The following is a 27,638-nucleotide window of genomic DNA, read 5'->3' on the forward strand; positions in this document are numbered from 1 at the left end:
TGCTGGTGATAATTACTGAAATGAATACATTTCAGTAATCTGTAGTTGTATTACACAAGTTACCACGACAGATAACACAGATGCAGCAGCCAACCGAACCATCAGCTCATAATTGGAGTGAAAAAAAATTAACCGGACCTTCATTGTACATGAATGGAACTCTTTGTGTGGCTGTGTATGGGTGAAACACAGTTCGAAAAAATCTAATTATTTCCATCTGAAATCTCCAAATCGAAACCTTTTGAGGAGTGTAGCTTTGACAATCCAGTGGTGTCAAGGACCAGCTACTGAGGGGGCACATACACAGTGTCACGTTGGGGGGAGTTTCTATAGCAGCAGCTCAGTGCGTGGGAAAATAAGTGATGGTACAGGGCAGAGACAAAAGGAAGAAACTTCCTGTGCTGTCTAACACAATAAACTAATTTATAGATGCTGGTGAAGATGAAACGATAAAACCGACAGCCAGGCCCAACACCTGAAGGGCAATGGATGCATCATCAAAAACACGCGTGCTTGCCAAACTATACATCACACTAAAACCAAGAAAGGTATAGGATAAAAGCCATGGATGGCTGGTCCTCTGCATAATGTGTTCGCAGTATGTTTTCCCACTGAAACACATTACGGGGCTGTGTCAGGATGCTCAGGGATCCATCATGCTAATCACTCAAAGTCGGAACGACGTCTTTTGCTGAGCTTCAGCGTCTCCCATCAGCTGATTGATAGGCGATAAAAAGTGGCTGTGTCAAGTGTGGCTGTAGGTAATGGATACCTGTCCTAGATTAAGAACTTGCCATCTGGAAAGTGAGCAAAGCGGGGATAGATGATCCTTCAGCGCTGCCATACCAGTGCCGCCGCTGCTCCGGAGGACATAAAACAGGTGTGCAAATATCACCTGGAAAATGTCATCTCTCCTTAAATAAAGAGGCTCTGACCCAATAAGCCTGTGCTGATACAGGACGATCTGCTCCAGCCTAGACCAACAGCAATTTCATCCAACGTCACATTCAGCTGATGAACTCGTTATCTGATAGCATTTTACAGTGATTATATCTGCGGTCAATGAATAAATTCATCAAAAACATCATCTAAAAGGTGAACACAAAACAGAGTGGCCTATGTGTGCCGGTCACATTCGTCATTTGTTATTGCAAACCTATATTTGAATGAGAACTGACATCTAAACAATGTGTTTTAATAGCTCTAATTAATCACAGCAAGAGTTTTCAACCTTTTATCTTTAATTTAAAGTGGCAACAGACATGTTTTTTTGCTTTAACTTAACTTCTCATGAAGTAAATGTTGATTGCACAATGTAATGGCTACAGAATAAAGACACCATCAGCATTTAGATTGGGTCCCTTTAAGCCTCGCTTTTCACTATGCAATTCTGTACGATCTCCTGGGAAAACGAAGGCTTGATTTTTTTTTTTTACTAGTTTTACTCTGCCTTTAGGGCTTTGACATGACGAATAAACGACACATAAATGCGAAAAACTCGCCTACGAATATTATACATCTATGGCTTTTATTGTGAAAGGTAAGAACGGAATGAGTGGATCTAGTCTGCGCTGCCTTTGTCAAGGTTGAAAGGAGTAATAAAGGTTGCCTTCTTGATCGGACCAGAGTCTCCTTGTTGTTGTTTCATAAATATAATAGGTGCAACTCAACCTGTTCTGCACAATGTAATTGGTTGATGCCTTCATTCACAGTGCGAAAGCTCAGAAAATCAACCTCATTCCGGAAAAAAAATGACACCGTTTTTTTGCCACGTATCTGCATTCTGTCTCAAAGTACTTACGACAAAAACAACAGTACGAAAAAATATATTGATGTGCGAAGCAATCGCATATTTCTTGCTTTGGACATGTATGTTTTGATACTAAATTACATATATGCTTGAACTTTACTTAATTCTACTTCATGAAATAACCTTGAAGTATACTACTTTTTTGTTGGGGTTGTCCATTTGATAATGTAAACAAAGAACACGTTTTCTTGCGGTGGCCTTTCTAAAATGAACAGTGGTAAAACACACACTATAGGCTATTCTGTTATAACAGATGAATGTTGGTTGTCTTTGCAACAGCAGCGCTAACCATTTGGAAACGTTGAAAAGTTGTCTGTTGCCACTTTAATCATCGCAGTAATAACACCAAGATTTTCTCACCTTGAACCAAAAAACTTGAAAAAACCTGGGTCAGTTTTGTAATCTACCCGCTTAGCATCACAAATGAAATGACTGTGTCGGAGGGTGACCCTTTGCCCCTGCCTCTGCCTCTTGAGTCTAATTCTTGGCCAGAGAGTAGTCACTTCAACACGGATTCATTTTAACGCTGTTCCCACTGTCAGAGCTTTTATTCAGGTACATAGATGCTCACACATTACTATTCCTTTCACAGCTCAAACAGGTTCCTCCAGCTAGGCAGAGATGGAGGGGAGCACTGAACTCCTAACCTTTCATTCTCCTGACGCCAGACTTGGTTGTCATCTTACTCCTGTTTTTTATACTGATACAGATACACCACCTCAATTATAACACAAAAATATCCAGAAAGGTGACGTGCGGATTGACCTTTATAAGCCTGCAGTACCACATTGGAACATGCGCCCTTATCAGACAGCAAGCTTTATCATGGTAGGTTTTAACTGTTAACTAACATTTCAGGATACACCAAAAGTTTTCAAACAGAGTCCACCAAAGGAATGTGATTATACTGTATATCATTTCCATAAAGTGATGTTAATACATCTCTAAGCAAAGCCGCAGTACAATATATAATTTCTAAGGGAGTAGAAGACTTGCTAGGATTTTTAAATATTATGTTAATCGTCATGACTGAGAATTGCAAAAAGTTCTGAGCACTGTATTATGGCTATGTCAAGGGAATTGAAATGATAAGTGAGTCCTTGATGAATTCACCATAGTGAATGAAACTACTGCTCAGTCAAATAGTATCTCTGTAAAACATGAACATAGGGCAGACCTGTATTGATTATTAATTAAATTGCTTAGGTCACTTTGAATGTTTACCTAAAGTCTCTCTGAATTCCATTAAAAGAGTTTATACTTTTCAGAGCAATACCGTTTTTTTTCGCCCCATTGTGCTTGTCACGGTCAATCCATCAGTCAAACAATTCCATTAACTCAACCAGGGTCTGATGAAGTAAGAGTGAGAAAAGAAAGACTTTATTTATAGTACTCACATGCCAGGAAGCAGTCCATACTGAAAGAGATGTTGTCGATAGAGATGGCTGAACCGGATCCAGGTCCATCTTCTGTGCTGAACTGCAGCCAAAACCTACAGAGGGACAGGGCTGTTTTAACTACCTCACAAGCTGTGAATGGTTGGATAGCTTCTGACTGAAAGGATGTGAAGAAGAATTTATAGTGCTTTTAAAAAAAAAATGTCATTGAGCTGTGGCTTTGGAGGGAGTGCATTGTAGCATACGCCTTATGACAGCTCAGTCTGTATTGTTGAGAACTGTTGGCTCTTTCAGCAGATACAAAAAACGAGTTCTTTAGGGATGAAACACATTTTCTGGTTCTAAATTAAATACATTTAGCTAGAAAATAATGTTGTCAGGCATTGCATGACCTACTAACTACCTATAAGCATAAAGACTGAAAACGGAGGGAAAAGAGCTAGCCTGGCTTTGTCCGAAGATAACAAAATCCACCTCTAAAGCTCACTAACACGTTATATTTTATTTGATTAGCCGTACAAAAAACGAAGGGTTAAAATGACAATTTGCCATTTCGCGCCCTATCTCCGGTCTTTATGCTAACAGGCTGCTCACTTCGGCTTTATATTTAGCATACAGACATGAGAGGGGTGTTGATCTTCTCAACTCTCAGGCAAGAAAGTGAATAAGTGTATTTCCAAAATGTCAGTATCTCATAATTCTGCTTATTGATTCGTTTCCTAGCTTTAAGACAGGGGTTCTCAAACTTGTTGGGGCCAGGGACCCCTTACAGGGGAGAACATTTTCCAAGGACCTCCTCATAATAATAACACTGATTAAGTATATGCTAACTACTACTAACTAATATTTGAACTCTTAGATACCATTGGAACTATTTGTATTCTAAAACTTTTCAACCTAAATACTTCAGACCTGTTTCATCGTGATAAACAGAAACACATTTCAATTTGAATCATGTTAATTTAAGATAAGATGAGATAATCCTTTATTAGTTCCACAGCGGGGAAATGAACAATGTTAGTGAATGTTAATACCACTTATATCCCTTTAAATAGAGGGTGGTTTTATTCAAATTGCATTTGGACTCAACTTGACAGAATTATGGCTTACATTTAACACGTAATTGATCTTAAAAGCTTTCAGAAAATGAACAGTAGCAAAACTGGCATAGTCCTAATAAATCCAGATATTTAAACTTACCAGTCAAAAGCTGACTTTCAGTAAGTGCTTCAACTTAAAAATAATGAACTTATTGCTGTGTGTCACAATCATATCAGAGTTTCTATTGGCCCAAAGCTAACGTGAGTGTCAGTAATGGACACAATATGCTTGTTTTATGGGTGCAAATGGTCCCAATCTGTAGATAAGCACTTATTAATAATACAGCACAATTTTATAATTTATAGCAAATTATTTCGTGGACCCCTGACAGAGTGTCATGGAGCCCTGAGGGTCCCCGGACCCTAATTTGAGAATCACTGCTTTAAGGCAATGATGTTCACAAGAAATGATTGGGCTGTCTGTGGCTGTAACTGATAGTAACATAACCTGCAGTAAATATGAGTTCTAAATCCAAGTAGTCATTCCCTTTCAACACTATCAGTCATTAGGAGGTTTGTATCTGTCAATTTTAACATTTAATCTAGCTAGTTATTAGTCTATATATATTTATAGTATGTTGCTTAATAAACCTGATGGCATACTGCATATCCATTCTTGCGGTCAGCCCACGGGTTCTCAAACCAGAAACACTCACATTCAGAGTATACATAGTACACAGCCGGTTATGTCCTGACTTTTGTCTGCACCTCAGGCTGTATTTCTGATTCTATTTAAGCCCTACAAAGGTCACCGCGCAAAGACTGGCAGGTTCACCTTAATGGTTACGGACATGACATTCTAATTAAGAGCACAAGCACAGCTGACTACATAACCCAGGAATAAAAAATTAATCACTCTCAGGGGAGGAGTATTATCCAAGCTTGAATGGCAAAGAAACCCCCAGTCAGGCAAACAGAGATGAAACGCCTCATCTGAGGTTTCTCTTTTTCCTCGCTTTACTCTATTTTGTTTTAATTCCTCCCTTTTCGGTGGGGAAATCAGGGCCGTAGCTAATTGGAAGGCCAAGAAGGTTGGGTAGAGCCTTGTGTATTGATTTATCACAGACAAGTGGAATAAAAAGAAAGGGGTGTAGTTTGTACAACTGTACACATGGCAGGTCCGCGGACTAGAGTCCCTATGGGATTCATTAATTCTGCGGAGTTCGAAAATGGAATGTAAATGTTGAAAATCTGCATTGAGGTGATACGAAGGAAGAAAAGCTTCTTGGTTCTGTTTCTTAAGACTTTCCTTTCCTATCGAAGCTCTTAAGTATTTGTGTGAGTGTGTTGGAGGTCTGCTGGGATGAGAGTTATATCGCTGGCTCTTAAACCTCTCAAAGTCACAGTTAGATGCCAATCCAAACCGCAGACTGTATATAAAGATGGACGACATGACAGCTCCCCAAATGTAGTGGCAAAAAGGGGAACCAGCTAACTGGGGAAACTCTCGCGAGATTGTTAAGGCATTGACCTTGAATAGGTAAGGTTAGGCATTGACCTTGAATAGTTAAGGTTAGGCATTGACCTTGAATAGTTAAGGTTAGGCATTGACCTTGAATAGTTAAGGTTAGGCATTGACCTTGAATAGTTAAGGTTAGGCATTGATCTTGAATAGTTAAGGTTAGGCAATGATCTTGAATAGTTAAGGTTAGGCATTGATCTTGAATAGTTAAGGTTAGGCATTGATCTTGAATAGTTAAGGTTAGGCATTGATCTTGAATGGTTAAGGTCATTCATTGACCTTGAATAGTTAAGGTTAGGCAATGATCTTGAATAGTTAAGGTTAGGCATTGATCTTGAATAGTTAAGGTTAGGCAATGATCTTGAATGGTTAAGGTCATTCATTGACCTTGAATAGTTAAGGTTAGGCAATGATCTTGAATAGTTAAGGTTAGGCATTGATCTTGAATAGTTAAGGTTAGGCAATGATCTTGAATGGTTAAGGTTAGGCATTGACCTTGAATAGTTAAGGTTAGGCAATGATCTTGAATAGTTAAGGTTAGGCATTGACCTTGAATAGTTAAGGTTAGGCAATGATCTTGAATAGTTAAGGTTAGGCGATGATCTTGAATAGTTAAGGTTAGGCATTGATCTTGAATAGTTAAGGTGAGGCATTGATCTTGAATAGTTAAGGTTAGGCATTGATCTTGAATAGTAAAGGTGAGGCATTGATCTTGAATAGTTAAGGTTAGGATAAGTCGTCGGGCAGCGAGTCTCGTGAGAGTTTTTGCACGTTTTATTGACACGACCTTCACCAAAAGTGAAGCCAAAACATCTGGATCGCCCCCTGGTGGCTGGCTTCAGTATACATCCCGACCCTTCCATGTTAGCGGATGGGATATGGGCCAAACTAAAAAAGTCAAAGTACACGTCAAATACATTTTTCCCAAAAATGCTTCCTGTCATTTTAGGTAGTTATTATCACGTTGATGTCCAAGTGTTCATTTTTCTGAAATTTCTGAAGTTTGGTTTTAACTAGTTATTTGACGCTATAAAAAGGGGGGTGAGACGTCATGATTGGCAGCTTTGAGTCTCTCTCGACCGTGCTCGACTCACGAGTGGTTGGGACGGGTGACCTTGATACTGCGGTTCCACCGCCCCGATCACTACTGCGCAGGCTCTGGCTCCAAATGAGGTCAAAATCTCAATCTCAAGATTTTGGGTTCACTTCTGTACAGTGGGAGGAAGTGGAGACGTGTTGTCCATCTTTATATACTATCTATGGTATATTTATGGTCCAAACATGCAGCATGATATAATCAAACTGCCTGTTGCGTGTTGAAACAGGTGAGTGTTTGTCGTACCAGTCCGCCAGCCCGTAAAGGGGAATTATGACGAATTTCCAGCCCCTTTCAGATTTGGGTTCTCTGGCTGAATGCCACAGTCTGCGCTGCTCCTCGGGACCTGTGCTGTTCTCAGCTATCCACAGAGACAGCGACCCCCTCTGTGAGCCTCCAGAACACAGCCAGAATCGCACCTGTTGAGAAGGAGAATTTCAAATGAGCAAAGCAATTAAATCAAAAATGAAATATGCCGTAAAGGTGACCACAAATCAAGAGTTTTGATGTTTGAGGTACATGCTGAGAAATGAGGACGGCATATAAAACCCCCACAGCAACTTTAACTTCCTTTGAATGTTTTCGAATTGCCAGCGGAGTGTGTTATCACTCAAGGAAGGGATGCACTTAAAATTGCATTGAGCTCAATCAGCAACAGCCATCTGTTCAGTTCTAATTATTCTAACGTTAATAGAATTCAACCAGGATCATGATTTGGATTATTTTGCTATCTGCGCTGCTCCTGCATGCTTCAGCACAAATCAATCTCATTTCGCCGTTTCCAGGAGGGATGTGGTGGGTGTAAACCTTGCTTCAAATTAAACAACACACAGGCCGTAGCTGGAATTAAATAGTAAAAAGGAAGTCTGGATCTAAAGCTTGCTAACAAGCGATGGGATGTGACCGTGTCCCTCTACAGCATTTCAGTGGAGCCAAGAACATAATTCTTGCTTCACCGTTTAAGTGGAACAGATGCTGGCTTAAGCCTGATGAAAAATACACGTAGAGACGACACTAACCCAGAGAACTGAATTCGCCGCTTTCATGTTGAGTGCTCGCATTGTGCTCTTCGACAGAAGGTTGTGGTCCTTATCGTCAACCGCGAGACCACATGGTGACCGTTTAAACATCAAGATTACAGGCACTGCACACTGGGCACGACATGAAAGCGAACATGGTCTGTAGCTAATACCCAAAACTAATATCCTCGACGTAGTTGTCCAAGAGCGGACAGGCTAGATTGAACAGCACAGACGAGGATTTAGAGTGTTAATCTGGAATCATGGCTAATCTTTGGCTGTGTGCCGAGAGGCTGGGAGGCAAGGACTGCGACGGTGCCGCGCTGCCTTCACTGCAGTCCGACACCTCTAATTCACCCCTGAGAAGTGGCAAACTTCTCCTGCTACATTTTTATTATTTTCCCCTTCTGTTTTTCCTCTCTTATTATCTTGTTTTCTGACCTCTCGACCTTTCCAACACCTTCCCGCCTCCGTCCCTCACTTCTGTGTCTGCTTCTCTCATCTCCAAGCACCAGCCGACTCCAACTCTGACTGTGCAAAGTACACATGCAGAAGGCCAAAGGTCGCTGTGCCGAGCAATATCAAAATAAGTAACATAACTCTTAAATGCTAGCTGCAACAGCATCAATCAAGACTCAGAGTACACAACCAGCCGGCCCCGGGAGACCTGCTCTGTGAGCTCCGTGATCTAAATAATGCATGACTTCTAATATTTTCACAACTAGGTCAGCAGATAGGTTACAATCTGTGATTGATGAGGTCAACCTCTCTGTCTGTTAGGGTCTCTCAGGAAATGTGGATGGCACAGTGATAGTCTGCTGTTTGATTTTTGAGCTGTTGTTTCTGAGAGCAATTAACATATCAAATTATTCAGTAAGTAATTCATTAAGTGTTCTACTCCTTCAGCAACAACAGGAACTGTTACTGAAAAACACTGATGGAAAAACAAAACTAAATGGCCTTCTATGCAAATTACACTATATTTTTACACTCATTATTTTATCATCACATGCTGTAACCCTGAATGTCAACACATAGCCTCCGGAACATTTCAAATGTAATAATGATCTTACTGTTTTTAATATTGTTGTATGGTGAAGTGACAAATTAAAGTGAGCAAGTAGCATTGTGTATTTCCTGGTGACCCGTAGAGAACATAAAATCTAAGAAATCTAAAGCTCGACAGGCCCTGTTGTGCCTGGTTGCCATAGGTGCCTAGGATCGTTAATGTTCGGGGGCGAGGTTTAGCCAACAGGCACATTAACAAAGTCAGGTCAGGTTGATTGATATAGCACATTTCATACGACAGGCTTAGATTCAATGTGCTTCGAAATAAAAATCAAATAAGAATAGACAAAGATCATACATGGCAAACATATAAGATAAGAAGGTATTATTATTATGAACCTCATGTCTTTCAGAGGCTGTAGCAGGTTCGGCTTTAGAGCTAGAGTGAAGGTCCAGACATCATATGAAACCGACTGAATCCATTGGACCATGTCATGTTAGCTTGTCGGGAAGGAGGCTAAATAACGCTCCAAAGTTTAGGCTAAATTTTGACGACGAAAAAAATCAATGTGTTGAATAGATCCAGCATGAAATAATTGCCTCATTTACCACTTAGTTTTTGTTTTCACTGCACATATTCTATAATATCTATATAAAGTGTTAGAGCACTGACCTGTGCTATTACTCTGTGTGTGTGGAGGTCAACCAACTGGGGTGATTTCTGTGTCTATGACACACTCTTGTTTTGCCAGTCTTAAAGAGAACTTGTTCGAACTTGTCTCAACCGATTAACTCCTCCCGACCAGCTGTTGGACAGTCGGATAAATTTCTGACTAGTTAAATGTCTTGCTCGCAACAGCGAGTCCATATATCGTTAGAACGCCTCATATTTTTAGACGTTTTAGCAGACAGGATGGCACGGATGATCACTGTAGCACGTTTCTGCCTTGTTAGCATTGTGACCAGTACAGACCTCTGCTATCAAACTAACTTCACCTGCCTCCGAGCTTTCAAACTAATCTTTATTGACAACTATGAACAGCCAGAACGGCCCGCAGGAGTAGTGTTTTTTTTTCTTCTATTTTATACGTACAGTGTGAGCACTCAGGTCGTGGCTGACGATCGGACCGTACAGTGTGAGCACATAAATCGTGAGCTTTGGCTTTACATCGCTAACGATCTACTCGTACAGTAGGAGTAGGAAGTACACAACAACATTTCTAAAATCGTACAGTGTACTGTATGCCCAGCTTAACAAAAGAGAAAGATGGGAAAGAAGGGTGAAGAAGGGTGTTGGTAGACAAAGGTATCGTTTTTTAATAAACTAAAGCCATGGGAAAATGCATGGGAGGATTGACCAAGAAACAAAAGTTAAAGATGCCGTTTCGTGTTGAAAAACATCTCCAAATATGGGAAACAGACTGGTGAAACAATAGTTTATCGGATGGAGACAACATTCAGTGGGGCTCCCCAGCAAGCCCCACAGAATGGGGATAATACATGTATGTGCTTTTTACTCTGGGGTCAGTCTGCTCCATGGACCAGCTCCATGTACTTGTATTCTGTTTTGATTACACAATAAATCTTTATTACATCGAACTCTACTTGATATGTCTGAATTATTATTTTAAGAGTAATTACAAAGTGTGGTAGGGGAACCTGAAGACAGCTGGCGTAGCTGAAGGCTTTTTCTCCAACATTGTTTATGCAATTAGGATTACACATTTACTCTTTGGAGAAAACTCCTTATAGGGTACTTTGCTCACCGTGCATGGGGAGTTTCTTAGAGGAGGGGGGAAGAGAGGGCTCCTCAGTATCGCTGAGCTGCGCTGGCCTTTGGACTGGCCTCCTTCCACACTGTATGAAGCACCTTTAACACAAAAACATACATTAAACATGCAGAAGAAGAAGAAAAAACTGTGTAAATAAAAAAAATATGGAGTTTTTTTAAATGTGATTGTTGGTATATTTGATCATTTCTCCCATTGCTCTACTGTGACAGCAATATACTCCAAAAATAATCCTACACAAAATCCCCAAATATGGTATAAAATTACAATGCTCCATTTATAGTTTCCCCACACTACCTCTGGGACTTATGTAAACAGCTGATAACAAAAACAAGTCTCGGCAAACCGAGACTTTAAATTCTCATCGAGAGACAAACTCGTGTCGCTGCACTGACGATGAACTGCAGACGTACGACTAACAGAGTCTGCATGCCGGAGCTTTTTACATCCAGTGGGAATCTGTTTGTAGCAGCGCCCTGAACGAGACAACACGTCCGTGTCTGACACATCAGAGGTTTTGGTTTATCTTCCCACATTCACAAACTGTTAGACTCAAATATTCAAGATCAGAAAATTTGCCCTTCTGAAGAACCCTGTTTTAATGAGGCATTGACATTGCTGTGAACACACTGAAGAGAGCATGTCATCATTTGATCACAACATGAAATCAACGTGTGATGATCCACCTGATGACGGGCAGATCTGTCTGGTCGCCTTGGCTGGCGACTGGAGTCTCCTCCAGGAGAGGCCGCGGCCCGTTACCGACTGCCAACTGCACTCGCCCTCTTCAAAAGAGCAGTAGCTGCCATTGAGGAAGTGGCCTGGAGAGAGACAGGAGAGAGAATAAGGATGATAAGGAGGGTTAAGGGGAGGGAGGGGGGGTTATATAATGAGTGGACAGGCCCGGCAGGTGGTCGAAAGAATGGAGTGAACACTGACAGCCAAACTGCCAAGGAGAAAGAAGACAGGGGGTTGGGGTGGGAACTGGGGATCAAGGAGATGAGCGACAGTAGAGGCGAAGAGATTGAGAGGAGAAAGCCATGCGGGTGGATGGGGGGTGCAGACTAACGGCTCACAGCACTCAATGTGTTGGGGTGAAAATTGGGGTTGAGGTGCGGTGGAGTGACTCTAGAAACAGGAGCAGAAAATGGAAAAGGCCTGAAGTGTCCAGAGGGGGAGATAGAGGAAGAAGGAAGAGGGTCTGAGGGGAAATGAGAAAGGTGATGTGGTGACATGATGAATCAACTTGAAATCACTTCACAGCACGGCATGAGCCTGGGAAAGCATTTCCGCCTGTGCAGCAGCAGCAGTGCAGTGAGAATGGTTAATTGGATTGTGTAGTGCATAAGAGTCACGCATTTCCACAATGTGTCTTAATGAAGAAGTGCGCACTCCTAGACTTGCAAACAAGGTCTCTCCTTTTATGTTGGGTTGAGTAACTGACGAAAAAAATAATTAAATACAGCTTAAGTAGTGCAAATATTGAAACACCCACTATTTTTACCGAAGGCACATTTTTTGATTTAATTTTCACTTTCAGGACAACATTATGGTCCTTCACTTCATAGATAACCAGAACTGGCATACTGGGGACTTTCCCCGGTGAGCTGATGCTCCTTCATACTTAAACTTAACTTAACATACTAAACCCTCCAGATTTTCCATGGAGATTACTTCCGGTTTCCTCCTGGGGTCACAATTCTCCTGTATTTCTCCTGATTTATGGCAATTTTTCACACTTTTTTTCCCTTTTCGTTATGTTAGCCTGTTTCTGGAACTGTACTGTAGTCCCTACAGTTTCCACCCGGACAACAATAAAGCTACGCCAACTGTCGTTTCCCGCCGGGAGAGAGCAGTCTACGCTCGCGACACAGCGCAGTTTGAGCTCATCTTTAAACTGCCCTCGCCGCAGCGTGCAGCACCCAAAGTTGAGCTTTGCTCGATGGAGCGAAAAGCTGTCGTGGCGTGGCGCAAGCCCTTGGAAATAATAGATTTCAGAGCGCAGTGGTGGCGTTGTCGCGTTGTGTCTGGAAGGACCTTCAGTGAGTGGGAGAAGGAGAGAGAAATGGAGAGTACTAAGAGAAAGAAATACTCAAGCAGGGGCAAAAATAAATAAAACGGGATGAATATTAGTTTATGCAATAGATTCACATGCCAAGTTCACACCAGAGGGGCGAATTATTCAGTTTTCTTTCGTTTAACATAAAAATGCTGTTGCAGTGTACTTATCATTTTGTTATTTTCACTCTTTAAAAGTCACCAGAATAAGAGGAAACAAAGCCTCTGAAACTCAAGGACACCCAGACCCCCCCACTTTGATTTTCAAATCCTCCCTTTTTTTGAGGTCTGAAAGTTGGCAAGTATGCACGCCTTTTTGGCTGACTCACCTTTTGGGCCGACTGTCTAACCGGCCCATAAAACAGATCGGCCCATTGGCTCTTTTCTAAATTGACACTGGGCTGATGATGATTGGCATCTTTCTGTAGTCCAGCCCGCACATGCTCTATTCGCTACAAATGTGTGTGAGTGTATGCTTAGGTGAGAGGTTGTGTCCCTGCCAATGGTTGAAGTGGACCGGTACTCACCGGTACTCAGTACTGGCACTATATTTGACTCTTTGGCGTACCGTGACTTCTTCTTGCGCACCGACACTTCTCACAAGCTGCCGGTTCTCTTCTCTGCCCTTTCTATATCAGCATTTTTGCGTAATGATGGTGTTGTAATTTATGATACAATGTTCACGCCCTTATATGACAATTAAATAATGAAATAGTGAACTGTTGTACTTTGTGAACAAATATAATTAATGAAGCATTATTAAAAATGTTTCTGAATCCACTCTTTAGATTTATAGAATATGATTTACAGAGCAAACTTTTCCAGAATAATTAAATGTTCAGATGAAGGCTGTTATATGTGTTCATAATAAAATAGTTATTTAACTAGCCTAATGGTCCCAAGTGCTGTGAAATTGCATAGTTTTAGGTCAAAAGTCTGATTCTTAATTAGAAAAGGTCTGCTCAGTCAGGAATAGGAGTGCTTTTAAATATGAATAGCCATTTTACAGACTGTGTGGGCTAAAAGGAACAAAAAGCCTCATTCTCCTTTACAGTAATTCACTACATGTTTACAGTCGGGCAGGCAAACTCATTAAAATATTCAATAACTCAGATCAGTGTATATGATGGAATAGAGGCATTAGAATGTGCCAGAAGAACCAAATTTGGGCTTTTATAACCAAACATGTTCCCTAGCTGGACGCAACACAAAATCGTTTTAACGCCACTAATTTCTTAGCGCATTAACACAATCGCTCTTGGTTGTAGTGGGCTCAGTTTTAAAGCTAGAGTGAAGATACTGTAATCATACGAAACTAGAAAAAAACTAAAGAATCCATTGGTCCCAACCATGTCATACTAGCTTGTCACGAAGGAGGCTAAAAAACGCTCCAAACTTACGCTAAATTTTGGAGAGGAAAAACTGGCATGGCCATTTTCAAAGGGGTCCCTTAACCTCTGACCTCAAGATATGTGAATGAAAATGGGTTCTATGGGTAAGTCATAGTCAAGTCAGCACACTGACACACTGACAGCTATTGTTGCCTGTTGAGCCTGAGGGTTTCTGGATTATATTTGTCATTGTTTTGTGTTGTTTCTTGATTTCCAATAATAAATATATTCATACATTTGCATAAAGCAGCATATTTGCCCACTCCCATGCTGATAAGAGTATTAAATACTTGACAAATCTCCCCTTGGGGTACATTTTGAATGGATTAAATTTGCGATTAATCGCATTGAATATTATACATTTAATCACGATTTAAAAATTGACAGCCCTAATAAATAATAATATCACCGAATCCTTCCGAGGTGCTGAAATGATAACATTGTATACCCGCTGTATAAATAACACCAACAGCGTGGATCATTAAGTGTGATACTTGCTTATTACAGTGCTGAAGTTCACGGGAGGTTCTCTAGATTACATTTTTATGGACTAAAATAAGGGATGCCTTGCATACCTAGATATGTTGATCTTATCCGTTGTTACATTATGAATTCAGGTGTTGCCGAATGTTTAAAATTCATATTTAGACTTCAGACGTGATAGTGATAACACCGGGGTGGGTTTGAGTTTCATTTCAGTGTTTGAAAGTTTTCACCTTAGGTTTGCTTTATGTTCCTTTTATCCCGAGCCGCTGTCTGAGAGTGTCCATTACCGATAACAATCTCTAAGTGCCCTGATAACAGTGTGCTTTTTGGAAATGGCATCATCCAGATAATGGAACTGAAACTGGCCTGAGCAGAGATCATCAAGCAGGTATTCTTCAGGTAGAAAAGCAGGTAAAATGCTTCCTTTATCAATGACTCTAGTTTTGAAATGTTTTGTTTGTTATACAGAAGGCTTTTAGGACCTTATATCATGAAACTAACCAATGAAGTAATACAAACACCAAAAATTAAGCAAGATTTTTCCCTCAAGCAATTAAAAGCTTCTCTGGACCTTTTTGGGTAAATGTTGTGTTTTTCTGTGTCTTATCTTGTGATAATGAGTCATTCTCCTTATTACATAAACCAGTCAGTATTAGGGTGTTTTTACACCTGTAGGTTGTTTGCTCTGGTCTGAATCAGGGACCAAATTGTTACAATGTTGCATATTGCCTCGAGTTTGGTTTGTGTTCACATGGCAGCATTTACAAGCAGACCAACATTTTGGTGCGCAAAGAAACTGCTCTCTAATTGGTCAGAATTTCCATGCTGGAAAACTCCCGGAAGTAAACAAAGAAGAGCAGACTTCCAGAACGCAATACTCTCCCATTTCACAATGGAGTGACAACTACACGGCTTGATCTTGGTCATCTTTTTTTTTTACCTCGTAGCAATTTTCCACTCAACGCAAACGATACAGTTTGAAAATGAGGCGACTGGAATAAAATGTATTGATGCACTGGTGTCGCCGAAGGCTCATATCAAGACAGTACAGGAGGAGGCGTGCATTAACCCTCCTAAACTGTGAGATGCTCATCGGCTGAAAATATTTCCGAAGATCCATCAGGTATGCCCGTGGTCTTCAACACAGCCTGACGTTAGACCTGTTTAGTACTGATGTGAATTGCGAGAATTGAAACGTTGGCTCTTTTGTAGTAATGTTGTCTGGTGTCTGGTGTTGACATGCACAGTGCAGCTTGCTACCGGAGCTGGTTTTAATCCAAAAAGGCGCAGTGCTTTCTCCAGTAGGGCCGGATCGAGGTCGGATCATGTTCTCACCATGTTGTTTTCCAGTCGCAGCCGCGCCTCATTTTCAAACTGCATCGTCTGCATTGTAGTGAAAAATTGCTACGAGGTAAAAAAAGAAGAAAAGATGACCAGGGCCAAGATCAAGCCGCGTAGTTGTCCCTCCATTGTGAAATGGGAGAATGTTGCGTTACTTTCCCGCATGGAAATCCTGACCAAAATTCCGATCAATTAGAGAGCAGTTTCTTTGCGGACCAAAATGTTGGTCCGCTTGTAAATGCTGCCGTGTGAATATGAACCAAACTCGAGGCAATATGCAACATTGTAACAATTTGGTCCCTGATTCAGACCAGAGCAAACAAACTACAGGTGTGAAAACGCCCTAAATGATGATGCACAAAGATTCAAAGTGACATCGTACGATAGCTGCTCATGACATGAATGAAAGTGTGTGATGATGTCACTTAGTGCCTTTTGCATCACGAGCTATCATTCATACGTGTTTTCCATCCGTCTGCCCCTTTCAAACGGATTCAACCTGAGACAATTTATTTAATGAGGTGTGAATAAGGCCGACATAACAGTGTCATTACTATTTTATGAAAACTGACATGAACATTACTCATTCTTTATGAATGCAGTAGAGTGTCATTCAGTTAATAATGTCACTTCAATGCAATGTCGACACTACTCTACTGGTGTCTTTCATGACAACTCGACAAGAGGACACAGCCTATAAAAACATGTCATGGCAGGTTACGTACTGTATAATGAAGTGCGATTACACTGTCAAAGGTACGGAAGCCCTGAGAGGCAAGTGGGAAAAAATAATTCTGGTGATCCATTTTCAGAGTCTGATATAACTTGTCTGATCCAACAGGTGAAAAAAAGATTTTGCCAGGATAATCTTTGTAAGTTCCTTATTTTTTTCATCTGTGAAACAGGCAGGAAAAAAAGTTTTTCCAGCTAAAAAAAAATAAAAAAAATTGCCAGGATCATTTTTTACGTCACTTATTTTTCCTTGATCTGTGAAAACAGGTGAAAAACAGTTCTTTCAGGTGAAAAAAAAAGTTTTTGTAAAGACCTTTACACACCGTGGGCATGACGAATAAACGACACCGAAATGCGAGATACTTGCCAATGAATATTATGTCTAGGGCTTTTATTGTGAAAGGTAAGAACAGAAGGAGTGGATCTGGTCTGCGCTGCCTTTGTCAAGGTTGAAAGACGTAATAAGGTTTGGCGACTTGGTTTGGACTACGGGGCCTCCGTGTTGTTGTTTCATAAATATAGGCGCAACTCAACCCGTTCCGCACAGTGTGATTGGTTAATGCCTTTATTTGCGGAACTAAAGCTGAAAAAAATCAACCTTGTTCTGAAAAAAAAGTATGTTGCTTTTTCGCCGCGTAATATTCGCGTTCTGTGTGAAATTATTCACAACAAAACAGTTCAAAAAAATATACTGATGTGCAAATTAATCGCATAAAAAAACCCACTGCCGGTGAAAACACATTCATGTTTTCTTCCAGGTGAGTTTTAATTTCTCCAGACACTCTAAACACAAGGTACATATATTGTGTGTTAGCAAGTTATGTAAATTAAAACTCGCCTGGAAGAAAGCATGAATGCTTTTAGTCCTATTTAGAACATGGGGTAGTGGTGCACTTCAGCCTCTTGTGGAAAAAATTAGTATTACAACAACAAACACTTATAGACAGATAGAAGAGGTGTAATAGAAATAAAGACATCATAGCGCTGGTCTCATTGTGCAATGAGTGATCTTTGGGAGGAGCAATGATCTGTTTTCACTGACGCTGCTCTGAGAAAAAACAAAAGAATACTGCAGATCACTACTTTGAATTTCTGCATACATCCACCTTTGATGCGAGCAGCATTCCTCTGTAGTTGCAGGGAATCTGGGAAGCGGTGGGGAGTCTGTAGAATTCAGACCGACTGAGATCAACCAGAGGAAGTTGTGACTCTCAAAGCGTGGGGGATGTGTTTATGCATAATGATGCTGGGTTGGATGGTGAGGGAGATCCACAGGGACTTGATTTCCCTTATATGTCAGGAATCGTTGTGATTGACACAAGCTAAGTTTGTTCCTTCTGCCTCTCTGTGCTTTTTTCCCGTTAATGAGCCTTGGCGCGACTTATGAAGGATTTAAATAGATCAAATCAGATGAAGATAACTCGTGGATGGATCATAGAGAATAGGGTATCAGAGAGGGAACACTATGTGATTTGGGTAGCAAGGGGTAATTGCGACAAGCGATGGAGATGAAAATGGAATAAATATAGAGCCTAAGGTAGAGCAGTTGACTGTGGGTGACAGCGAGAGAAAAGACAGACACGTATGTGAGCACCGGGGTGGACTTATGACTGTCGGTCCTTGTCCTTAATCAAAAAAAGGATAAAGGTTATTTCTAATTTAGGAATAGATTGAGAGACACAGAGCGATTGAAAGCGAATGACAGTTGGCCTTCATGCATCTGTGCACTCTCAGCATGATGAGGGCACTCAGTGGAAAAGGGTGTGGAGATGAAGAGAAAAGAGTATCTTAAAGGAACAGTGTGTAACATTTAGAGGGATCTATTGGCAGAAATGGAGTATAATATTAAAAGGGGAAATACGACCATTTTCAAAATTCATACATGTTATTCAGTCTAAAAAAATATGAGTAAACATGAACAACTCTCTCCCAAATCCAAAAACTAGAGTGCTAAAACTCAAACTTGTGATGTCATAGAGTATAGAGTGTGAAACTGCTCCATAGATAATGAATTGGGAAAGATGCTCTAGATGACACTGAGAGCACCCAGGGGAATGATCTGAGGATATGGGAACATTTCTATTTCACAACTGAGAACACTACAATAGAGTAAAGCTCATTTGGGTATAAAATATAAAACAAATATTCTGTGGTTCCACAAAATCAGTCTCCCATTTATTGTCTATGGAGCAGCTCCAGACTTTATACCCTATGACATCACAAGTTTGAGACCTACTTCTCTGGTTTCTGGCTTTGAGAGAGAGTCGCTCATGTTCACTAATATTGATTGAACTTTACTAGGCCATGGAAAAAAAACATATTGGAATTCTTAATTTGGATGGTGTTCCCCTTATGTTTTCTTTAGAGTGTAATCACCTGAAAATATGAATCGTTGTGTTTTAGTTACCTTAGAATGAGCCGTTTATATCTACATAAGGAGCGGGTCCATGTTTCTACAGTAGCCCAGAATGGACAAACCACACAGTGGTTCTAAAGAGGGCAATTTGTGTTTTCACGTCGTTGGCTGCCGTAGTTCTCATACACGCTCGGCACACGGGAGGACTTTTAATTGGTTGCAATCTGCAACCGTACCGCTAAATGGCGCCAGATCCTACACACTGCACCTTTAAACATTTCCCAGCCGACTCACAGCCATGAGACACATTATTCTGTGTAAAGTATTACAAGTCTGTCCCTCCAAACTATTAGGGCTTATCAAAGTTAACGCGATAATAAGGCGATAATGCAAATTTGTAAAGACGCCACTAATTTCTTTAACGCATTAACACAATTGATCTTTCAGAGGTCGTAGCGGGCTAAGTTTTAAAGCTAGAGTGAAGATACTGGTATCATATGAAACTAGAAAAAGGAATCCGTGGTACCAACCTGGTCGTACTAGAGGAAAAATTGGCATGGCCATTTTAAAAGGGATCGTTTGACCTCTGACCTCAAGATATGTGAATGAAAATGGGTTCTATGGGTACCCACGAGTCGCCCCTTTACAGACATGCCCACTTTATAATAATCACATGCAGTTTGGGGCATTCGTTGTTAATTTATTTCTAATAATATATACATACATTTGCATAAAGCAAGAATATTTTCCCACTCCCATGTTGATAAGAGTATTTCATACTTGACAAATCTCCCTTTAAGGTACATTTTGAACAGATAAAAAAACGTGTGATTAATTTGGGATTAATTGCAATTAACTATGGACGATCATGCGACGAAATATTTTATTCGATTGACAACCCTAATAACTGTACAATTACCAGTATTATTATTATATCTTCCACAACACATACTTTAGACATATTAATTTGTTCATAATATATAATCCTTAGATGGTTGCAGAATGAAGCCAATGGCGTGTGCGAGCTGGCTTTGTGTTATATCGATTATTATTTACACTCAAATTTCCAATTCTGGCTTCTACAATCAAAACATTACACACACACACACACACACACACACACACACACACACACACACACACACACACACACACACACACACTTATCACATTCAAATGGAGATTATACCCTTGGGTTAGCCCCCCAGGCCAATTAGCACTGATAAGTCCTCCTTCAGTCGGAAGAGAAACTGCGCCTGGCTGAGATTCTTTCACCCTCTCGTTACCCTCTTATCGCTCAGCTCCCTTAGTTAGAAAACCTATATGCACAAGAGAGCAGCTGCTGTTTTAATAAGCACCACATGAGAGGGTGACCTGAGCTGTTGGGTGAAAAACTCGGAAATCAAACTACAACATAAAATACAGCACAGGGTAAGAGTTTTGGACTGTGTGTCTATTAATCTCGAAGACAATGTAAAAATGCATGCATGCAGGTAGGACTAAAAAAAGATCCTCGCCACTCACACACACACACACACACACACACACACACACAGACACAGACAGACACACACAACAGGGCCTGGGGGACCTCACTTGTGAGTAAGATGTCAGCATACTTGGCTAGTGTTCCTCCTAGTTCTCGAGAAAAGCAGAAAACAAATGTGCAAAGAGATAGAAATAACAACCGTGGAATATGTCAAGGGTGAGAAATGCTAGCCAAGCATAGCTACGCTGGCTTTTATTTCCTGCCTCCCTCCCCCGCACCCCTTGCCTCCCTGTCGGGAAAGCTCGCGCACACGCTCAGTTGTTGCTCCTTCGGGCAGCAGGATGCGACGGCTTCATTAACTCACTGCGGCTGACCGCCCGCACGGTGTTTGGATGCAGGAATGAAATGCGGGAGCTCTCTCACTCTCTGCACATTCTTTATCAACAGCTGTGTCACGGTGTACTCACGACATAGGTCGCCTTCGTCATCGCCGAGTGGACAGTCCGTACTGAAGTCGCACAGCTTGTCCAGTGGGATCCCAGGTCCCTGGTGACAGTGGTACTGGCCCTCCAGTGTGACGTTGGGGCCGGGCGAGGACGCTGGAAGGAGGAAGAGGAAAAGACAAAGAAAAATTGTCATATCAAACAGTTCCTCACACAGCAGTAATTAATACAGTACTTTTTGCAAATGTTTCCACAGTGCAGGTAGAATTTAGAAGATTTGCTTGTTGGGAAATTAAACAACTGGGCTGCCAATCGATTCAAATATTAAATCACGATTAATCGCATGATTGTTCATAGTTAATTGCGATTAATTGCAAATTAATCACAAATTTTTTTATCTGTTTATAATGTACCTTTATAGGGAGATTTGTCAAGTATTAAATACTCAAATATGCTTCATGCAAACTGCAGCCCAACAGGCAAAAACAGCTGTCAGTGTGTCAGTGTGCTGACTTGACTATGATTTGCCCAAAACTGCATGTGATTATCTGTAAAGGGGAGACTCGTGGGTACCCATAGAATCCATTTTCATTTGCATGTCTTTAGGTCAAAGGTCAAAGGACCCCTTTTTGAATATGGCCATGACAGTTTTCCTCGCCAAAATTCAGTGTAAGTTTGGAACGTTATTTAACCTCCTTCGCTACAAGCTAGAATGACATGGTTGGTACCAATGGATTCATTTGGCTGTGTAGTTTCATATGATGCCAGCACCTTCACTCTAGCTTTTAAACCCACCACAACCTCCAAAAGATAGATTGCGTTATTATCGCGTTAACTTAAACAGCCCTAGAAACAACCTTTAGATACCTCTAGAGATGAAAAATAGCTCAAGTTAACTTATTCACCCTCACTGTGAGATTTACTGTATATGTTAGACACAAAAAACAAATCAGTAGCTCAGAAAAAAACATTCCTCACAAAAGTAGAAAATATACAGCTGCTACATAAAGGTACATCAGTCAATGATGAAGGCTTATACAACCCCTGACTGTAAACCCTGTATGGCATCCACAGACCCATCATAAATAACTTTGTCCGGGCTGCATAAGCATCTGGTTTTGAATACGGTACATATCCATCAGGAACCAGGAACACAAGCAGCAAAAATAATGACCTAGATACTGTAGCAGGTAGCACGAGGGGAGGGAGCACGCACATACACAGACACCAATTGATATCACTGGTCTAAACAACTCAACTGTAACCCGGGACATTTGCATATCTATGCAAATCACAGAGGTGATATCTCCGGGTTGTGGAAACTCACCAAGCTGATCACAGTAAAGAGAACAAAAGTGGAAAAAACTGTCCGCTGATGGGGATCTCGTTTTTTTTCTCCCTCCCTCATGAGAGAGGGAAAAAAAAAACGAGAAGTGATTCTTATCATGAGTGACTGGCTCCGCTTACTGTAGTTTGCCCTTGATGTGTATTATGTAGATTTGTTCTCCATTCAGATGAACTTGGGAGTCAGGAAGTGTGATAACGCTGGAGAGAACCATGACAGGACAGGCAGCGCAGAGCAAACGCTGTTAGCTGAGATGACAAGATAGGTAGTGATGCTCCACTAATTTTAACACAAAGTGTGTAATGAACGTATACTTTTTGTTTCGCAGTTTGCATGATTTTTCTGTGTGACACACGGACGCACCTTCAGCACCACTTTTCTCAAGATTACGTTAGGGTGGCACGCTCATACTGTTAGATGTGGCAGGATGAGATAAAACGCAGCATAAATCTACGCAAACACATTTACGGTGTTATGTGTCAGAAGGATTTAAACAAAACGACAAACAATGAAAATGTCAAACCCCATTAATCAGCAATGTAACGACGACTGTTTTACGATAGGGTTGCTTTTCATTGTGCACCTGGCTTGCCAGGCTGTCCAGACGACAACCTGGATAAGACAAACCAATATTACTGTAAGGAGATTGAAGTAATTACGGCTTGATGTCAACTGGGCTACCATTATGGATAAATTAAAGCCGTTGGTGTTACAGTTTGTTTATGTCGTTGCTTGCTTTAGCAGGTTTGATGTGGATACAATTTAAGATCAGCCGGTGTGAGATCCATTTCACATGGCCAAATGTGTGGGTGTGATAGATGTATTTTTATATGTGTTAGGTACAATTTGTTCTGTTCAAACTAAAGCAAAAGTTAGTATTATTAACTAGAGATGTGTGGTAGGATCACAACAGCCGCAATGCCAAATCAGGACAGGGGCGTAAAGTGTGTTTGTGTGGGGGGGCCCTGCCCCACTTCCGGCACCCTTGCTCACACCACACCCGTTTTTGAACTCGGCCTTCATTTTGATATCAACTACACACCTCTAAAGTTTAGGGATGTCAATCGATTAAAATAGTTAATCATGATTAAACGCAAATGAATCACACATTTTTTATATCTGTTCAAAATGTACCTTAAAGGGAGATTTGTCAAGTATTTAATACTCTTCTCAACATGGGAGTGGGCAAATATGCTGCTTTATGCAAATGTATGTATATATTTATTATTGGAAATAAATTAACAACACAAAACAATGACAAATATTGTCCAGAAACCCTCACAGGTACTGCATTTAACATAAAAAATATGCTCAAATCTTAACATGGCAAACTGCAACCCAACAGGCAACAACAGCTGTCAGTGTGTCAGTGCGCTGACTTGACTATGACTTGCCCCAAACTGCATGTGATTATCATAAAGTGGGCATGTCTGTAAAGGGGAGACTTGTGGGTACCCATAGAACCCATTTTCATTCACATATCTTGAGGTCAGAGGTCAAGGGACCCCTTTGACAGTTTTTCCTTACCAAAATTTAGCTTTGGAGCTAGTTTGGAGCGCAATTTAGCGTCCTTTGCGACAAGCTAGAATGACATGGTTGGTACCAATGGTACCGTAGGTTTTTTATCGTTTCATATGGTACCATTAATTTCACTCTGAGCCCGCTACGACCTAAATATCGCAAGTTGCTTTAATGCGTTAAAGAAATTTGTGGCGTTAAAACGAATTTGCGTTGACACTTTATCGCATTACCTTTGACAGCCCAATTATTTCTTGATAAAACTATTCATATTGGAATGTGTCTATAACTTTCATATTGCCATACTTGATGACTGTTTTATAAAAGCATATGTTGCGATCATATCACAGCGATAGGGTGTTCGGTCCAACGTAATAGTACTACTTTTTGTACAATCTGCCACAAATCTTTGCATGTAAACTATTAATTAAAAATCGATAGTGTTTTTGAGACAGCATCACAAAACATAATATCGCAATACTCAAATGCATCTACACTTTCTTGCACCCTTAGAAATGACTGCCTAGTTATATTGCAGTAGAGGGTAGACATTTCACAGCCATGCCTGATTCACAGCACACTTCACTCCTTTCTGTCACTGTGGTTGAGAAACCTTCCGGCCCAGTGGGGAGCTGGCAGAGTCAACTCAATGGATTAGAAAGAGGGGGTGGTATTTTTTATTGGACAAAAACACATTAGTCAGGGGCCTCCCACGGTCCACTATTGTGGCAGGGCCTTAATGGCTGCAGAGAGACACATTAACATGTCAGCGAATAATCCAGTTCAAATTCGTTGAAAACATATTAGCCTGGGTAAATGACTTTTATAATGAATACCCTTTGTCATCAGTGCTGTGCTGCACACTATGAACCGTCTTTCTGCAAACTAAAGGCTGCGAACGGCGCATACGCTCGCACATGTTGAGTTACAGTCTCGGGTTTTTTTTACAGAAGAAGGCAGGTGCGCCATTTTTATTCAAATGAGGTGAGGCTTGTTTCTTTATGACCAAACTGTGTGGGTATATATGTGGTCTTGCTATGTGCATTGAGTCAAGCTCGGCACATGCATTATGCATTCTTTATGCTCAGTGGCTTCCTCTCTGTATAATGTTGACACCGCGAGCGGAACGATTTATCAAGAGAGAAAAAAAAAAAAGTACGCTGGAGTACGCTGAAACCTTTAGGCGAGGTATGTAAATTCATCGATTTATCTCAGTCTCATGACAGTGGAGTAAGTAAAAAAAAAAAGTATCAAATTCACGATGTCGCTGAACTTTCAGCTCCTGGAGCAGGTGAGTGCAGCCAGACATGGCCGCTGCACTCCTGGCCTACCGCAGTTCCTAAATCACACTTGTCAGATTGTGAAAACAAGTGGGTCAGCGGGGGATGGATCGCCTGTGGGAGTGAGTTTTGTTATCCGCGTGCCCAGAGGGGTTGGCTCGGCTTTAGTGAGGGGAATGATGTATGAGTGGCGAGGAGCTGGAGAGGTGACTGGAGAGGACGCAGCGGCCGCCGGAAAATGACAAAATACATAGGCAAACACAGGTACCTGTTGGATACAGCTAAGTGGCTAACAACTAGCGTCTCCGCACATGGCTGTTAACATTACAAAACTGAAAACACTTGCGTTGTCAAAGGGTTATTTTTCCTCAACGACATATTTGCTTGAAAATAGTTTCATCTTACGCAGGTATAAGACACCCACTAATGTAAACAGCTGTGCAGAAGGAGCTCATTTAGATCAAGTATCAAGCTATTGTGCCTGATATACTGCTGACAACTTAAAAAGGAATATTGTTTCAGGTGTATATGACAACTGTTCAAAGGTGTTAAGGAAAGAAAACAAATCCACCAGACAAGACACTAAAAGAAACCTTTCATGCAGCAACAAAGCGAACCTATTCAGAGATCAACAAAGACGCTGTATTTCAGTCGCAAGGAGGTTTCATAAATTCACACATAGAGTCTCTTAAGCAAAGACATACTGCAGTGTCAATTCAGGTGCCGTGTGTGTTTGCTTTTTATAACCGCGCATTACATTTCTGATTGAAAAAAAGAAGCTGTACAAAATAACGACAGCATCTCATTCAGATTACCGGCTTCCAGCTTTGCGAGGTTTCATAACAAATGCGTTTCACTCCTAAATAACGTCAGCTGCCTCGCTGTCTTTTTTCAAGGTCCGCTGGGTTTTAGAGTCAAGAGTTGTGGGTCTGCACTGACATTGATCTTCTGCTGAGACAATGAGACAGACATCCTGCTGTTTACTGTATGTCTCAGCCTTGTTGCTTTTGTCTAAATGTCAGGAGGGAGTGAAGAGAGCCATCTACAACGTTTAGGTTACCACAATTGATTGTTGGCAACTTTCAGCGCTTAATTGCTAAGCAATTAACAAGTAACCAGATAAGAGTCAATTGGAATCTACATGTGAATGCAGAATCTGTTTATACATTAATCACAGTGAACACATTTCTGCTACATGACATGTTGGGAGTCACGTTTGAAAGAGACATTTGCTCTGTAAATTAGCTTTGGCAATCTGCATAAGCTACCTTGGACCTGGTGACATTTACATAACTTCCTGCCAATATTAAAGCTACGGTTGGTAATCTTCTTCGAAAACATTTGCTATATTTGTTGAAATTCTCTTTACATCCCGACAGCGATCAATAAATCAAATGCTCTGACAAAAAAAAAGAAAAAAAAATCTGGTATCTGTGGCTGTCACAAGACTGAATGTATTAAGCCCGTCCAATCATTCTGTTCGGCCCGAAAGAAATTATTGAACGGCCTGCCTGCCACCTACCTACATGCGCACCCTTGCACTCATTGTCCATCACCGGAGTCTTCCATAAGCTGCTAGCTTGACCACTGTGAGTACTAGCATTAGCCATGTTCTTTATTATGATCACATTGGGGGAGTGGCTTTGGAGGGAGGCCCGAAGGGACGGGCTGTCAGAGTTGGTGACTTGGCCAATACGTTCTATCTCCCAACTCCTCAAATACCGCCGCTTAGTCAGTGCCCCTCGGGACCTGGGATAGACGCACAAGGTACCCCTCTTACGTTACTTTTGGACAGACCAGGAATGGCGTGTAAATATACGCCTGTTACATGCATAGTGTCCTTTCAAAATAAACGTACATTTTCACAGGAAGTTAGGTTTAGGCGACACAACCACTTAGGTAGGGTTAGGAAACGGTTATGGTTGACGTTAACTTCACGTAACTAGTGACTCACATGACTAACGACTGACGTGAAAAAATAAGTCAACGTTACTTTCAGTTTCAAACGGACACCGGTCTCCTGGTTGAAAGTGTTTGTTTGACCCATCCACCACCCTTCCCACCCGCCCTTAACAGACTCACACTATTAATACGACGTCACCTGCTCCGACCGTCAAATAACACTGTGGATGGTTTTACATTGGAGTTAGTTGAAAGCCCAGTGTGTTGTATACTGTCGCTAAAGGGTGTCTCCGTGCATTGGCATCCAATGCCGAGGGGCACTTACAAAGGCTGGGTCGACTTGGCAACTTTCTCTCAAGATTTGGTGACTTTTGGAGCTGCCACAGTCTGTCACATTAACAAATCCAACAAGCACAATGCTATGGTTCAAATGTTCGAAAATATACTTACATTAAATGTCTATTAAAGGAGCAGCAGTTTAACAAAGTTCACCTAATTAACTATTGCAGGCCCAATAATAAGGAAAGAGCCATTTTTTTGTTAAATACTTTCTTCTTCATCTATTAATGTTAGTTGAGCATGTTTTAAAGATGTTTTTTCACTAAAGTTTTGTTT

At 41.1% G+C, this 27,638-nt stretch overlaps 1 protein-coding gene across 3 annotated transcripts in view; it reads right to left on the bottom strand.

Annotated features, from left to right (window-relative positions):
- Positions 1-27,638, bottom strand: part of alk (ALK receptor tyrosine kinase) — a 484,391-nt gene that overhangs the window by 85,092 nt on the left and 371,661 nt on the right. For all 3 annotated transcript variants that reach the window (XM_074661350.1, XM_074661348.1, XM_074661351.1), the window contains exons 6-10: positions 21,003-21,134; positions 11,369-11,503; positions 10,659-10,762; positions 7,112-7,284; positions 3,208-3,302 (exon numbers count right to left, since the gene is read on the bottom strand). In XM_074661350.1, the coding sequence (XP_074517451.1) occupies positions 3,208-3,302; positions 7,112-7,284; positions 10,659-10,762; positions 11,369-11,503; positions 21,003-21,134 (639 nt within the window). The remainder of the gene's footprint in view (positions 1-3,207; positions 3,303-7,111; positions 7,285-10,658; positions 10,763-11,368; positions 11,504-21,002; positions 21,135-27,638) is intronic.

The sequence above is a fragment of the Sebastes fasciatus genome, chromosome 15 (assembly GCF_043250625.1).
Source record: "Sebastes fasciatus isolate fSebFas1 chromosome 15, fSebFas1.pri, whole genome shotgun sequence".
Taxonomy (NCBI): domain Eukaryota; kingdom Metazoa; phylum Chordata; class Actinopteri; order Perciformes; family Sebastidae; genus Sebastes; species Sebastes fasciatus.